Consider the following 17,515-nt stretch of genomic DNA (forward strand, 5'->3'; position numbering starts at 1 on the left):
AATGCCAACATTTAGTTTGAATCCATAATGTCTTGCCCTTGAAAAATAACTACGTAATTATGTTGCTGTATTTTTTTGAAATATGAAGAATAATGTGTTGGTATTGTATTGGACCTTATACTGTGCTTGACTGTACAAATGATTGGCATTACTGCACTGGACGGAAACAATGCCCCAATTTGTTCTACCCTTCTGTGTCAAGTCTCGGCACTGGTAAAACTGTTTTCGTAGCGTATATAAGTATTGAATTTTTTCATTGTAATGTTTGACTTTAAATAAATTAATAATTGTACGTGATTTCAAACTTCATTCTAAGATAACCCCTCTTTCCAGGATTACGTTTCAGATGTAACCTCATCTTTAATGCTCTTCCCTGATCAAGCGCTCTGACAATATTTGCTGTTCTGTGACTTTTCTTTGCAATAAAAATTTCCAAAACTGAAGAAACACATTTAATTTTGCTGGAAATTCAATCAAACTATTTTTCTACTTTTAGGATATAGAATAAATTATACTATATATTTTCAAATAACCTTAAACACAACTTGCTACTCACAAATATACTGTAGAACATGACAACAGCGCCCCTTAGAGGTAAGACCATTCAATAATAACTCAAACGCCTACAATCTGAAGAATCAAACTGGCACGAGAAGCATGTTTGACAAATCACATAACATATTGCTGGTGACCTATTTTTCATATAAATACCCCATATAGTAATACATAAATAGAAAATATAACTCATTAGGAATATAAAGCATTTTTTCCGGCAAGGAAGTTGCTTCTGCTCAGACTTCGCTGAATGACTTGACCAGCACCCTCATCTCTACATTGCATGCTTTGACGGCCTCCTGGGCATTCCTCTGCTCTGAGGGCAGAGCGGGCCGGACGGAAACACACCTCAGGAGGTCTTTGGCATGGTCGTAGTTGCCCACACAGCGCTGGACCTGCCCACGGATCAGCCTGGGCAGCTCCTGCTCCTGTTGGGGGCATTTAAAAAACAGATAGGTACATGGGGAGGTGCTATCAATGCTAGACTAAGACACAGTTAGGAGGTTTTGGAAAGTTTTACAGTGAGCACCTTTATTGGTGAGAACCTAATCTTAAACCTGGCCTTTGTAATGAACCTTCTTGTGGTCAGGAAGTGTGCAATTTACTATTGACCTTTTTAATGGCTGGTTTAAGCAGCCTCATCTGGCCCGAGTCAGACTGATTGGAATCTAAGGCTGGATGAGTTTGCACACCTGTTATGCATTGAGCGATCAAAATGCACAGGTAAACCATCCATCTCCACACACACTCAAGGAGATCTCCAGCATGGCAGTAGGTTATACCTCCTGCTATATATATATATATATTATACTCAACCTCTGCAATACACTGGTTCAAACATCGCCACCCTGTGTCCCCTTTATGGAGGAGCCCTGTAAAAGCCACCTAGGTGATGTGTAGCATCGTCAATGCTACAAAGATGTACATTAGCAATTCCAGATGGAGAAATGTACCCTTTCCATGGAGGTGTCATGGCACGGTTAGTAGACTTATCTTAACTAGATCAGTCTACTTCTACATGTTGGTCACTTGACATTGGGGATCGAACCCACTCCCACTTTTGGGTTGGTAGTCGAACCTCCCTAGCCACTATTCCACCCTGCACCGGGTCATCGTGGCCCTTACGTTTTCATAGTAGACACACTGCACAGTAACCTTCCCATCTCTTAGGAGGAAGCTCTTGGATCCATGTGAGCCCATGGTTACAGCAGAGTCCAAAGTAGCTGCAGACAAGAAGCAAAGCCTGTCAGATGAGTAGCATATGAGCATCCGAGTATTAAGTTACATAACTCAACGTGACTAACCAAATATCTCAAACAGGTACGGTGCTCTGTCCTTGAACTGGCTCCAGTGTCTCATGCCAGCAATAACAGCAGTCAGAATCCTCAATGATTGACCCGTGGCTGACTTCTGAATCTGAAAGGCTGGTTGGGTCTATTGGCATCGACCACAGCGTGAATATTTGTATGCATCATAATCGTCAGTAAGTACACATACTTTTTTTTAATACATTTGACACTAAAGTGTAGCAGCAAAGCCTAGGATTTACATCAGCCAATAAGCTTTCACAATCAACAGACAAATATTCCACATTCCTTTTACAATACAATTTCAGAAACACACTCATTAGAATTGTTTGTATTTGCAATGGTTGTCTTACCTGTGGTGGTGGCCCGGATGCACTCTGAGAGCGAAACATGCTGTGGCTTGTTTCCACAGGGGGTCTCTGTGAACCCTGGTTGTTAGTGGGTTTAAATCTCCAGGAAGTGTTTTGTGTCTTTTCTGTGTGAGCTAGAGGCCGGATGGGCTGAGGGAGAGGAGGTCTGGGTGGTTGGGTGTAGAGGTTATTTGGAGAACTGGCCTGTGAATAGGATCCATGCTGACCGATTTGAGGAGAACCTCTTTCAGGCCAAGCCTTGGTCTGGACCTGTGTCCTTTCATTGGTGTGGGCAGGGGGGCGGTAGTTGGTTTGTCTCTGGTAAGCGGTGGCCGGAGGGTCCTGTTGGTTCATCTGACAACTAAAGACATGATTGATGGGTTAAACTATGGGCCAGTAATATTTCATTTTATGTAGATTTTACAATATGTATATCTTAACAGACATTCTTTTTTTTGAAGGTGTGTTGTAAATCACATTATCTGTGATCGGTGCAATGTGTAGCCTACAATAATGTGCGCACAAAGTTGAAATGACTTGGTAAGCTAAATGTATGAGGATAAGGGTGTGAGGATAAGGGAAAAAGCGGAATTCCCTTTAATGTGAATTTGAACACATTATAGTAGGAGTTCAGGGTTACCTCGTGTTCCCTGGTTTGTATGGGTGTGGTAGGGATGCACAGGATCTAATGGTAGGGGCTGGTCCAAGTGCAGTCTGGTTGCTACCACTCTGCTGGGACTGCTGATAAGGCTGAGGGTTACTCTGTCTGTTCCAAAAGTAGCCGTGGGGTGTACTGGTAGGGTAACTTGAAGCTTGGTAACCACCTTAAGGACAAAAAATACATACACTTTGAGAAAGAGAGCATAAGGATGCCTTCTTAAAGACACACATTGTCCGTATGCACTGCCACCTTGTGGCCGAAAACAGGCAAGATAAGTGGATATGTGGATTTTCTCCCAGATCATGAGACGATCGGTATTTCACCTTGTGCGCTGTAAAATGAATTAGTACTTGGCATGCACTCGTTGCTGACACCAAAGTCTTTATCTGAGGGATTAGATGTCACGGGCATTCTGATCCTTTGCCTCTGGTTAAAGAGTGGAACAGAGAGGCATCCTAGAGGAGACAGAGTCCCATTCAGACATAAATACACATAAAAGGTGTTTCAACTCTGCTGTATTTCTGTAGTCAAACTAATCTGTAAAATAAAAAAGCGACTAAAGTTTTTTTTTTGCAAACCTGCTGTTGGCCTTTCTTGTTGGTCTTCGTGTCTTTTCATACTGTTGAGTATGTTTTTTCCCTCTATCTATTTGAAATTGTATGTCACTAGCCTAATAAAGGATTTTGATTAGCCAACGACCTAGCTCAAGGGGCTAACGTTAACTCGTTAAATATGGTCTTTCCCTGAAGCTAAAATGCTTTCCCTGAAGCTAAAATGCTTTCCCTGGAGCTAAAATGCGGGACGTTTTTACTCTTGGGGATAATACTCGAGAGTTAGAACATCTTTCAATGTAGTTGCATCGACCTAGTTAAATTTAGTTGTCTATCCTGCTGGTTAGCATTCTACATGCTACAAGTAAACAAAGCCAAGGTTACTGCCGTCAGGAGATGACTTTTGCAGGACCCTGGACAGCTACGCGCGCCAAAATATCTTCCGTGGTATTTAAACTTGTCCTGGTTATACTCTTAAAATAATTGCACAATAAAATTATAAATGCCTTTTAATATAAAAAAATTAATAGCCCAACCAAGACATAATATTTAAATTTTTATGTCCCTGGTAATGCAGATATTTAGATTCAAAACTCGACACATCCTTAAAGGTTTTCATTGCAATAATGATAAATGGTTGTGAGAGTTAAGAATCAGGGCTAGAATTGTAAATGTATTGAGTTGTATGTGGTATAGGTCTGTTGTACAGTTTGATATACCCCCTTGGTAGGGAACAAATATTAATAGCCTACATTAACAAAATCCATACATAGGCCTAACTGGGTTACTTGAATATTAAAAGTCTACAATATAGCATGTATCCTTAAAAAACGAAATCGAAAATAAAATAATGGAAACAAGTGACACAAAGATTGCATAAAGATAGTGCAGTTGTTTCTGAACACTTTAATTAAAGTCACAATGTGTAACATTTAAACTAGCTCATAGCTAAAATAACCTGGACATCTGTATTGATAGTTAACCCTATAATAATGTTATCAATAAAATCCCAACTCATAACTGATATATACTACAAATAAAATGTGCTGGCCAGCTCTCTTTGTTTACAAGAATTTTAGCATAGACACTCCCAAAACCCCTCCCACTCATGCAACCCAGCCATCAGTGCTACGCTTGTTCACTTCACACAGTTGCACAGCCAGTGAGAGTGGACCAAACTCTGTTAATGGGTTCTTCAATTATGAAAGTCTCCGGCCTACAGACACTGACGACTCAATCTAACCCAATGCGACTTTTAATCTAACTTGGTTGTGTGTTTTATGGAATGCATATAGGGCCTATAACGTAGAATGTAACATCAGTTTCTGCAGCTAGGATCCAAACACATAACACGAAACTGGAACACATGCGTAAAGAATATTTTGGATATTAAAACACTACAAAAGGGAAACAAAACACATCAGAAAACAGGTGACTGACTTCGGACTGAGCCTTCAATGTGTGCTTGTTAATTTTAATTATCTGACACAGCTGGTAGGATGGGAAACCAATGGTGTGGAACACACACTGAAGACATCGACAGGACATTCAAGAAAACACTTTCACATTGTTTAGATTCAACAATGTGAATCTAAACGAGCAAAGAAAGAGACAGATAGGAAAATGCCACTGAATATCAATCATGACAGATGCCTTCCTCGACCAAAGCAGTACCATATTAAACCCTATTGTGTTGCACAAAGTGTTGTATTGACAATATTGTGAGCCGAGTCATTTTATTATTATTTTTTTAATATATATTGATATCTAATTCTTTATGAGCTATGCCAGCTGTATAAGCACAGGGTCGATAGAGTTATGTGCATAATGCCGGCAATATCACTTTATCTTTACATCGTATGTACACCCTTACAAAATATAGCATGCATGGCTGAGGGATCGTACCAGGACATCACATGGTAATAGACTGGCATACGACGACGCCCACAGACATTCAGCACCCCCACAGTACCGGACAGCAGGGCACAAATCAGCACCCTGGGTAGCTCCACTCCCTGGGGAGGGTTACTCACCTGGGAGTACTCGCCCTCATCTGCAGACTAGGCCAGCTGATGCGGCTTGGTGTGATTAAGCAAGTATACAGCCAATTCCCAGTGGCGGTATTTTGGTAGAATGGTTGGTAGAGTATAGGAGTAACCTGTTTTGGGTGCCGTGCAGACAGCAGTGATGAAGGGAGTGCACTGAAGTTGTGATCCTAACCCAGCCAGAAACAGGCATCCATTTTCCATGCCTCATGTTTGAGAAGGATTTTTGTTGTATTTTTGTGGACACAATAAATCCCTTTGGTAAACGGACACCTTTTGTCCCCCACCTTTGCTTCTTGTGAGTCGGACATGCTTGGTCCCTCACAATAGCTTATTATTCTTAGGTATCAAGTAAGTTTTGTGCAAGAAGATGATTCAATGTCAACATAAATTATGAAATAGGTGAGTTGGTGAGTTTAACATACCTAACATTAACATACCATTGATACCTCTACAATTACACATTTGACCCCCTCTTGTACGCCTTAAATATTATCAATGAGGGCATTGGATTCATCACAGAAGCAACAGGCATAATTGTGATATTAATAGTGTTTTCTGGTTTGCATGTTGTTTAAAGGATAATACTGGCCTATATCTGTTTTTCTTACTGCCAAATTCAATCATCAGAAGCGTTCAGGAAAAAAGCCATAAAGACAGAAACAGTGATGGGGTAGACAACATGTCCATGCATACATTAGGACTTGTAGCTTTCAATGCAGAATTACAGAAGAATCAACAGTGGTGGTACAGTGATGAATACGTGTGTACCCACTGGTAAAAAAAACCACTGTGGATTAAGAAAATGTTGATATGATCAGTCTCTCTTTTAGAGCAACTGAAGGGAGAGAGAGAGAGAGAGAGAGAGCGAGAGAGAGAGAGAGAGAGAGAGCAGACAGAGAGCCTTTGTGGCTTCTTAAAACCAGCTCCGGATACTAGTGTCAGACCCACTCCCTCCTTTCTGTATCTCTGGGGAGGCGCTCCTCCAATCGACAGGAAGACACAGCGCTCCCATCTGTGTCCAAACCCTTGCCAACGAAGAGAGTCTTAACAGCCAGATATCTGCATGAGACAATTACCTTTTATTTGTGGCTGATCTCCATTTCTATTTAAAAAAGGCTGGGATAAAGTCATATTGTTCCACTGAAGTGTTTCTCTCGTTTACTTCATCCAAGATGGGTGGGGTCTAAACCAGGAAAGACAAATTCATGTTGAGGTTGCTTATTAGAAGTTATTACAAGAGCAAAAGCAGCATTGCTTCCGTTTGTAGCTTGAGGCTGATCAATCCCTGTTGTGTCCTGCTACATTTTCACAAAAGAGTCAGATGGATGTGTTTATTTATATTTCTTAAGATATCATGTACTGCCTCACTGTGGGTGACGCAGTCTCAGCATCTCCATGGCAACAGCAAATTAATCCTATTCAGGTGAAGACGGTGAAGTGGTGCTTTTAAAGAAACACACAGACAATAAAAGAATGTGGTAATACCGATGGTTAGTAGCCTTTTTTACTTTACTGTTTGCAATACTTTTTTTGTTAATTGGTTTGAAATTGTTCTGTTTAGTTTTTTTATGATGTATATTTTTATAATTAATAACACATTTGTATCAATATTGTTTTGTAGTTATTAAATCAGTGCTGCTTTATCACATTGAAAAAAATGAGGACGTAGAATATCAAAGGAACAGAAAAATATCCTAATGTTTGATATTCTCTGAAACATGGTGCAAGCAAACGCTGCATACTGATCAATTCTGCTTTAAAATCAGAGACCATTCAGTTCCTGAGGAGCCAACTGCTAGCTCAGCGAATACAGAGCATCCCTTCTGTGGGGTCAGCGATGATCAAGTTTCTCAACCAGCCAATTTTGATTAAGCAATGCTTTAACATCCTGTGGCGGCCATAGTTGCATACACAAAAAAGGGGAAATGGTCACTTTAGTTGAACATACCTTCAACCTATATATTTGTATTTTAATGTTCATTGATAAATGTAAGGGATAAGTAAGCCGTTGATATGGTACAACTAAAAATGTTAAGATGTTTTTTTCCCACTGTACAGAGTAAAAAAAATATTGTAAGTTGAGGAACAGGATGATAATAATAATAATAATAATAAATTGCATTTATATAGCACTTTTCAAGATAGTGTGTGTGTGTGTGTGTGTGTGTGTGTGTGTGGGGGGGGGGGGGGGTGGAGGGGAATGTTATGAGTTGATGCTGGTTCTTCATTTGCTGAAAATCCTTCCATCGCTTACTGGTTGAACGTTTTGTGTTGAGCTATGATTAACTGAATAATATTTTGCATTACAACAAACCTTGTCTAAAGTTTGATTATATTATTATTTTTTATAACATATCAAAAACAGTTAAATTCGAAACATAAATACAGGCATATCTGTGAAATGTTCAATATTTCAGTAAAAATAATAATCTCCTTATTACATGAAATCGTCTATTTGGAAGAACATAGCGAGGAAAGAAGAAAAAGTGTATTAATTTAACTTTCCTGAGAAATTGAAATTCCGTAAAATGCGCGGAGTATTCTCATTGGCGGTGTTCAACTGTGGTAAACAAGTAGGAACTGACGTTAATTCACAAAGACGAATGATGTGGCAAAAATTAAAGGGCAAATCGCAAAGAAATAGTGCCTATTTTCCAACTCTAAAACTGTTACATTTAATTTCGAAGTAAACGTTAACGTGTCTGGTATAGCACAATATATATTTCAGTGTACATACATGTAACACATAGTATATTTCGTTTGCCATTTTTACTTTTTGATCTGCCATTGGAATGAATATTCCTCCGCCGCCATGAGTACACATTCATTTCCGGAATGTTTCCTCTGCTGAGCGCTGACCAACCTCCACCGCCATTGCAGGTCCAGGGAGACAGTGTAGCGGCACTAACTAGCTAGGGGGAAGCCAGCAAGTACATAGTTTAAAGTCAAATAATACCGCCAACATTCTGCTAACACATTTAAGAACAACGCGTAGTATTCATCTACTGGGACTTACAACAGCCGTCCCCTGGCTCTCCGGCTAGGATCTGAGGGAAGAAGTCGTAGTTTGTTAGCATTAGAGCATATAGGAGGAGAGTAGAGAGACACCGCCATGGCTCAGATCCTGCCTATCCGCTTCCAGGAGCACCTGCAGGTAATGCCGATGAATGAGTAGTAGAAATGTCGCAAATGTTGGCCCGTTGTTCATTTAATTGTTGAAACTGCGTTGTCTTCGGTTCGTCTACAAGCTTAACAGTAAATGCTATCGTTGGCTAATTGAGCCTGCTAGCTCAATCAGCTAGTGCAGTGCAATGCTAACTAGCTAACCAGTGTGGATGACGTTTATCTCCCTAAGCAGTATAGCTTTGCTATCGAAACTGTAGCCTGCAACACTTGCCGTTGACAATGCCGGTATACGTCTTTATTATTTGTATAAACACGATTGGTGACATCCGATACTCTTGTACTTCACTGTTCTGACGTTTATTGTGTTGGAATAGGTACAACTATAAACTACTTTCCACCGTAGCAATCCGAAACTCATGTCTGAGACATTACCTGCAGCAGAGAATGATCTCGAGTTAAGAGTCGTGACCGTTTATTTGGTCCAAAGGTGTGTTTCTTTGTATATGTATATATCTGGTTGAGCAATCTGACAGATTTAACGTTAATGTAATGCATGAAATCCGGTGGAAAATATCAAATGATACCCACAGATTGGTGGTCAATGGCATTTGTTTGATATAATGTTGATAATGGATAGTTGGGTCTTTATCTGCTACAAATAACTGGTTTACTTTAGTTCGTTATGTCATGTAAGTTATTGTTTTTTCTTTACCACGTTTATGTTATGTAGATTCCAATTCCAGTCGGATCAGGTTGAGGAAGTGAGAAGGCTAATGCTTCGAAAAACATATGGATTCGAAACGGTCAAGACTGTTCGCTTGCAAGATCTTTTGAGCTAATTAATAAATCATCGTTTCTTGTTCACTTGAGACTCAACCGAGACAGGCAACCCGCTTACCTCATTGCTTGAAGTCTAGCATTTGTTAGTCAAAATGTGGTTATACATTTTCTAGATAAAGATGCATTTGTCATCGTTTATGGCCTATATTACACACGCTTAGACAGAGTGCTTTGACCTAGTGTTTAAACTTTGATGTTTTATGATATTCGTCATCTTTTAATGTTTGTCCGTGTCTGAGTAAGAATTTGTTCAAGATATACCCCCGTATCAACAGATTTTTTTTTTTTGCATCCCAACATTGGTTAGAAGCCTTCCTGTTGTTGACACTAATGGCGGGTTTGAACACCTTTTCTATTTTAACAGATTAGAACTGCCGTGCAACTGGTTTAAATACAGGATATATTATTTCAAAACATGACAATATTTGATCTATTGCCTGATTCTATATCGGGGCTGATTGATTAGTTCTTTAGAGTATTGAATTGCAAGGCAATAGTTGTCGGTCATCACTAATTAATGTATGTTTTATATGCTGCCCGGGAGTTTATTTTCAGCAGTCAAATCACTGTTGTAGTGATGTTATATTTTTTATTCACTTGAAATGTGAAGGACTGTTTTCGTTTACATTTTTTTCCCCATATATGTGAATTCCTATGTCTATGCATAGAATAACAGTAGTAGTTATTACAATTAAAGTAATTTCAGCACACTTCTTGATAAGGAACAGCAATCTAACTTAGATTTCTGTGTCATTGAGAAGTCAAGGTCATTTCTGTGACTTAACATGTTTCCAAGGTAGCTACAATCACTAAGGCATGACTATCATATGCCGTAGCATGCATTCCATGTTCCACATCAAGCCATGCACAATATTGGTTCCCCTTTGCTCCCCAAACAATTCTTTGAATATCTCAAATTAGTAAGCAAGGGTCTTCATGTTTAAACTCTTGTTGTGTGTGCTGCAGAGATCAGTCAGGTTGTCAGCTTTATGTCTGTATTTTACTGTAGAGTTTGCTCATAAATATCTGACTGTAAGGTGGTGAAAAGGTGCAGAGATGACTGCTCATCATCGCACCATGAAAACTGCAGCGCAGGGAGATTGCCCTGGTTGCTCCGTTCAAGATAATAGCTAGACCAGGGCGCCCTTGACGTCAGCTAGCTGTAATGTGCTCTTTGATGATGCTGGGCTTCAGTACAAGAAGAATAGTTTCTAGCTTTGTGCCTTGTTCGGAGTTTATCAAATTGGGTATTTGAGCAGTCTAGTAATGCATCAATGTGTATTAAAGCATTTTTTGCAGGGGGCTTAAGCTACTTGGTCTTGGTTAGTGATTCATCATTTGGTCACATGATAACCGGTATTGTCAAGATGTTTGCAAACTTAAAGCTTTGCTATGATTATTCTTCTTGACTTTAAATGGTATTTTTTTTACAGAGCTATGCCCTTGCCAGCAAACTACACTTCTGATCCATCCGGTTCGCTTGCACAGCTTGCATTTTTATATATCATCCATTTATACAACACCATAAGAATTCAGCTGACAGAGTACTCTTCTCCCAGATGTTCATAGCACTTTGTTAGAACCTTGTAGTTTGGCTTTATGTCTTGTGGTTGTTTATTTCTTGAGTTGACACCTCGTATTCTAATGTGACTATCTTATTTAATGACGTCAATGTACCTTAAAGGCATTGCTTGTAAAATAAGGGATGTTAGCAAGTCAGGTTTATTTGCTAAAACTCCTGCATGATATTTCTTTGGGGACAGCTGAGTTTGTGGGCCTACTGCTTTTAGTCCTGTTCTACACATTTCAAATGTGATAGTCCAAATTATAGACTATATTAGGCATTAAAGTATCATGATTCTGATCAAGATGAATGCCCAAGCATCCATTTAGAATATTATAAGACATATTGACATCAGTTCCAAACGATTAGGCTTTGATCTAAGACAATTCTGACCAATGGCCTTCTTAGCAAGGCTGGCAAACTGCAAATCTTTATTTATTTTTCTTTTCATTGCTTTTTGATAATGGGGTTTCACCTGGAAATGATTATACTCTTCCAGATAGGTTACATACACAAGTTCTGTCTTTGATGAAGATTCTACTTCCCTTAGACATGGATGGCCTTTCTAGGCTATGCTACTGCAGGTATTGTTGGCACATTCACTCTCTCTCACTACATTGGAGAAATGTGGACATTTGGGCTGTAGGGACTTATCCTACATAGAACTTGCTAGGCTAACGGCAGTAACAAAAAACATTATTGAGATGGAAAAACCTCTATGGATACACATCAAAGGAGTAAGTGTTGTAGTGTAAAAGTGAATCTTAATAGGTTAACTACATGTGTCATTTAACTTAAATACTACTGGAACCTTGATGGGCAAGTTTTATGGTTTTGCACGCTGGAACAGTTTGCAATGTGCACTTTGAACTCTGCTGGTGACTGACCTGTTGCTCATCTCTCGTGATAGGCTGGTCAGGATATAGATTTGCTGGAAACTTGACATTCCAAAATGTACAACACAAGCATGCATTTGGGAGCAGAGGGGACGCTCAAATCCCAAGACCAACTCAGCAAAACTAGCTTGGAGTGGAAATGGATAGGAAGTTCAAACACATGCACAAACACAAATCCTTCCCCTTTCTGTTACTCTACTTTCTCTGGTTATCTGGGCAGCCCTCATCTTCATCCTCCCTCCGCTGGTCACATGCCTGTCTCCCCCCCTCAAACCTCCCACTGCCTTCCAATGGTCACATGGTAGTGGAGCAGCCTGTTGTTTCAGCCCCCGGTAGACAATGGGCTCCTGGTTTCCGGTTGGGGTGCGCTGCGAGCCTCAGCACATTGCATGGTACATCCTTCCCTGGCCCTCCTTGAACTTTGCGTTTTTAGCATGCGCCTTGGCCTCTTTTCTGCTGAGCAAGGTGCCTTCAAAGGAAGGGCCAACTGGTCAAATCAACAGATTGGGCTCCTCCTTCTGGATCACGAGGAATAGTTGCTGGTGGTTCCTGACTTTTTTCCCCTACGTTTTCACGAAAAAGCTTTGATAGACTATTAGCAGAAGTGTCTTTGTGGCATGTTACTGCAATGCTATAGGGCTGTTGGTTTGAATAGGATTTCTTTCGTGACAAGCTTTCCTTGTGGGAAAGTAGTGTGTATTCCGGACCACACTGTTCGCTATGGTTCAGCACAAGGAGATTATTACAGCCCGGCTCCAAAGTGCAAAGTGTGACTGAAGTGCTTGCCTGCAATGTTGATGTGTAAACCTCAACTGATGTTGAATGCAAACTAAATCATGGTAAATTACCGTTTTTTTTTTTAAAATTTACTCTACAACAAAATGACCACCGAATAATCACCTGTATAAAACAGTTGGTTGCTAAGTATGCTCTGATGGAAATCGAGTTTGATTCCTGTCACTTTCTACATCTGTCTGACAAGGCAGTGTCCAGAGATAGTCACACACATTCTTTTATTTAGCTTGAGGTCTAGTGTGTGGTTCTGCAGTATCCCTCTGTAGTGTTAGCCAGGCTAGCATTAGCTGTTCCATTCCTAGCTAGTGCAGGCTAGGCCACATTGAGCTGATTTTCACATTGTTGGTTCTTGGCTGGTTTGACCTGCTTTCCGGTGAATTCCTAGTCTCTGACGTCATAGGAGCTGTAGCTCAGATCGGTTTGACCATATTAAACCAGTCTGGCAAACCATGCTAGGGTCACCCAGTAGAACAACATCTGTTGAAATGGTTTAACTCGTTTTCCTTGCCTTTAAGTCGACTTGTGAGCACTGTGTTTGAAAGGCCCTTTTTTCCCACCTGAACGAACAGGCGTTCTGCTGATATCCTAGCATTAGGTGGACGGATTGAGTGTGCCAGATGACATGTCTGTCTTGAATGGTTTTGGTGTAGGGCCTGCTCCCTTGCTAACCCCATAGGACCCCTACTCCAGCTGTATGAAAATCCATCTGCAGCCGTCCAGAGAGAAATTGGACACTCAGGTCTGCGCATCGATTTCTATATAGAGGGACGCGTTCACATTTTTCAACCTAACTAGTACTTATAAAACGGGGTCTTCTGACGTTATGTTTAGAACAGCGACACATACATTGTGACTGTCTTCTGAACTGCATAGTGTGTTGCATCCTGCACCAGTAATCACAATGCATCCCCCTCCAGCTGTACTGCTACATCCATTGTTTGTCATTGAAGGTTAGCAGGAGGGGCTTACATGCAGGACTCAGTACTAGGCAGTACTCAAGAAAATGTAAAATACTATAATGAGGAGGGCCAAGTATTGGTCTCGTTGTCTGTCCAAGCAGGGTTGTAACATTTGCCCTGTCATAATATTCAGCAACGTCACTGCCAGCAGAGCCAGCCAGATTACAGGCACATGAAAGAATGAGGGTGGGGCCGGCACTAGGGCGTGCTCTGTCATTGATAAAACAAGGTGCTCCCATTACGCTGGGCTACTTCCTGGAACTGGGGTTTGTGTTTGCTGATTAGGAGGGGCCAGAAACATCTCGAAGATAGGACGGTCACTCCTAGTGCTGTAGATAAACGGCCACCTAGCCTTGCTCTTTTGGGGACTACTCAAGGGAAAACAATGAGATAAACGTGGTTCTGGCTGCCTGGCCTTGTGGGGCGGGCAGTTAGGCTGTGTTGCATACATTTTTTGCAGACGGCTGATCAGGATTAAATTTTCCTGTGGAGTCAACACAATGGCATCCCATATTTGCAAATTCTTACTTGTAGCTTTCGTCAGTGATGTATGATGTATGCTTGAGATGATTTGAGTATATAATTGTACAGCCACGGCGTAGCTCAAGTAGATGGGAGATTATAATTTGTTAACTGGTTCTGTGATGCTGTTTAGTTTATAACATCTGTCTGCAGGCCGTGCCAAATGCAACAGTATTTAGACACGCCTAGTGCTGGAGCCATCACACAGCTAAGCTAAATGCTAGCTGTCAGTTGGGGCTGCTTCACATTCTTCCTTTCACAAGACATGACTGTGGATTTAAATGGTATAATCACTTGAACTGAGGAAAGATGATCTTCTTATGCCTTAGTTACAACCTAACGATTATGTTTAATTCTCACAAGAGTGAAGAAAAAAGCCCATCGGAACTAAGTTGAATACATGACCCCTTTCTCTTGTCTAATCCTGTATTGTACCAGTTTTGTCATTGTATTCTGTAGCATATTGCCTGCTGGTGTCGATACACTCACTTCCCACAGTGTTGTTTACATGCAGGTCATGGTCTGATGTGTTCCTCATATACATGGTGAGAGAGGGCACTGCTTTGTTCTTGGCTTGTTTGTTCTTCTGTGACGGGCAGGTTATGACCATGTGTAAAGCTGACTTCTGCCAGATTGAACATATGGTGGGCCATGGCCTGCGTCCAGAATCCCAAAAAGTACTTTTTGAATTCTGCCTTTTTACTTGATAGAGTGGAAATCTATCTGCCATTGTTTGGTTGCAGGTGCTAATTTTGGACACTGCCTTTATCTGAGGTAGCGGGGTGAAGAGCTTTGCTCAAAAGCGTGGCCTTTATTGCTATCCAGGTTGCATCGGAAATAAACTTGAGTTGCAGACAGTCTCACAGCAACTGGATGTTTTTCTTTTTCCGTTCCCTGTGAAAAGGATCTTGGATCAGAATAGGCTCCCCACCCAGCTGCTCTCAGCCTAAGCAGACTGTGTCCAGAGGACTATTGCTCTGTGTCAGGCTCCATGACATCACCAGCTGTGGCGGGGGCTATCAGCTGACCGTTGAAACGACCTCGCCCACTCGCCTAGTTGCTGCTGTTCTCCGACGTAGACATCATTCTGCCTTTTTAGAGCTGAACAAAGCCACTCTGGGCTTGACCTCTTCATTTACATTTGATATGGTTTATTTAATGAGGGGAGCATAGCAAAGACTAAAACTGCTGGGCCAGGTTTCCTGGCCGTTTGCCAAATGTTCTGTCCTGGTAAATATAGCCTCAAAGTGTGTTGGAGCAGAACTGTAGTTTGTCAGGTTTAATTAAACTACCCTAGGGACTATTATAACCTTTGCCCCCTTATCCCATGTTCGAAGGACATGCTGCAATGAATTAATAGTTATATACTCGCCGGAAAATGTATTATCAGTTTAGATAATTAATTAATCATTGAATTTATTGGAACACAAACATTTGCTGCTCATAGTTTTTAGAAATGCAGACATGTGGCTGCATTGCTCTATCATTCTTACATGAACCATTTCATGTCAGTCAAAGCAAGCCAATGCAACAACTGTCTCAGTCTCATTCCCTGCCCTCAACGCCTCGCTTGCTTTCTTTAATTTCCTCAGCTCCAGAACCTGGGCATCAATCCGGCAAACATTGGCTTCAGCACGCTGACCATGGAGTCGGACAAGTTCATCTGCATCCGGGAGAAGGTGGGCGAGCAGGCGCAGGTGGTGATCATAGACATGGCCGACCCCAACACACCCATCCGCAGGCCCATCTCTGCAGACAGTGCCATCATGAACCCCGCCAGCAAGGTCATCGCACTTAAAGGTACGGCAGGGCCAAGGCCAGTTGAGTCCATGTCTACCCCAATGTGTCAAGCTTAGCAGTGGGGATTTGTGAGTTTATTTGTCCGTCTAAGCCATTGCCTTGTAGTTCTTGTTTTTATTATGTTACAATCGTAGACATGAAATGGTGTCAATATTTGTCCCATTGTCGTCTTTATGTATATTTTAAAAGTTATCCGTTTAAGTTCTCATACATCAAGCTATTTCAACTTTTCTGTTGAACAGTATTTAATTGGCAGTTTATCTGTTACCATTATATTCAGAAGTAGTGTAATATGCATTTTTTTGTCTAGCAGCCACAATTGCTTTGACTTTTTGTGTTTTTTGTTTTTTTGTTTTTCTCTGTTTTTGTGTTATGTTTGTTCTTTTTTTTTCCTTTACCGCTTTCTTATGTGTATGCAGACGGTGAGTTAAAATTTAACTATTCCATTGCGGAAATTTAAATCCTGTTTTTCCAATCCACCACTCCGAGCAAAGTGCTCAGTGCTCCATAAGTACACATGCACTTTAAAAACAATTGTGTGTATATTTAGAATTAGCTGTGGTCCCCTTATTTCTCTCCCAGTGCAGAACTTGGCCCATTACATTTCAAGATTTGGAACTCTCTGCTAATAAAATTCAGTGTTAATGTGTCAAATTAAGACTTTAATAGCATTAGCATCTCTCTGCTTGTATGTGATTAGGCCGTTAATATAGTGAAACAGGATTTAGATTTCAAACCATAGCTTGAATGCTCGCATACCATCATTTTTCCTTAGCTGTACTTGTGATTTAGTCACCGTTGTGAAGGGGTGAGAATATTGTGGGTGCCAATTTGTGATTAAATAAATGTAATCACATTTTATTTAATTATTGATTTTCATTTAATTCCCCATAAATCTGCTTCGTTTTCCTTTATTTTTATTTCAACACCCGTTTTCCCTCTACCAATTGATGTGCCCATGTGGTTACGCAAGCGCAATGGTTTCATGTCCTCTTGTCAGCTCTGTTTCGTAAGAGTTAGTTCCCACTAGATCAGTTATTGCTGACTTCTCCCTTAGATATTGCGTGTGTGTGTGTGTGTGTGATCGGTGGTTCCCTCCGGTTGGTCACTATAACTGGCCTTCCATTGGCCAGGGCGCGTTGTTCCGCTATCTGACTCGAGTCCCAATAAACTGGCTTCACTAACCTGTGGCTGGAGACCAAATGACATCTCCAAGTGAGGTCCTGATTAGAAGGGTGGCCTGGGGACGACATCCGATTTGAGCGTGGTTGAGATAAGATGTGACACCATGGTGGGTGTGAGTCATTTCCTGTTGGAAGACGGATCACCTGAAAATGACATTACCTACGATTTTATTGAAAATTAAGGAAAACAACCCTTCACTTGTTTAAGGCAAGACAATCTTATTAAAGCCATGTGTGCTCATTTAGTGTTTTGTAATTAGTTAGTTGTACCCTTTAGCACTCAAGGCCTGCATCTATCTATTTTTATGAAGTGTGCCACGTTGAGGCTGTAAGTGCTTGCTGCATAGTTTTATTTTG

The 17,515-nt window shown here is 40.8% G+C and overlaps 2 protein-coding genes across 2 annotated transcripts in view; one reads left to right on the forward strand and one right to left on the reverse strand.

Moving 5' to 3' along the window:
- Positions 1-791: 791 nt before the first annotated feature.
- spata22 (spermatogenesis associated 22) lies at positions 792-3,491 on the reverse strand (the record flags this gene model as incomplete). The annotated part of the gene is made up of 7 exons (XM_079737809.1): positions 792-983; positions 1,681-1,778; positions 1,860-1,989; positions 2,216-2,573; positions 2,853-3,036; positions 3,197-3,328; positions 3,452-3,491. 7 exons carry the CDS (start codon positions 3,489-3,491, stop codon positions 792-794), a joined length of 1,134 nt encoding a protein of 377 aa, XP_079593935.1.
- A 4,848-nt stretch (positions 3,492-8,339) lies between these two features.
- Positions 8,340-17,515, forward strand: part of cltca (clathrin, heavy chain a (Hc)) — a 33,349-nt gene continuing 24,173 nt past the window's right edge. The window contains exons 1-2 of the mRNA XM_079738612.1: positions 8,340-8,626; positions 15,767-15,974. Of these exons, the coding sequence (XP_079594738.1) occupies positions 8,585-8,626; positions 15,767-15,974 (250 nt within the window). The 5' untranslated portion in view covers positions 8,340-8,584. The remainder of the gene's footprint in view (positions 8,627-15,766; positions 15,975-17,515) is intronic.

The sequence above is a fragment of the Pollachius pollachius genome, assembly GCF_949987615.1.
Source record: "Pollachius pollachius genome assembly, chromosome: 6".
Lineage (NCBI taxonomy): Eukaryota > Metazoa > Chordata > Actinopteri > Gadiformes > Gadidae > Pollachius > Pollachius pollachius.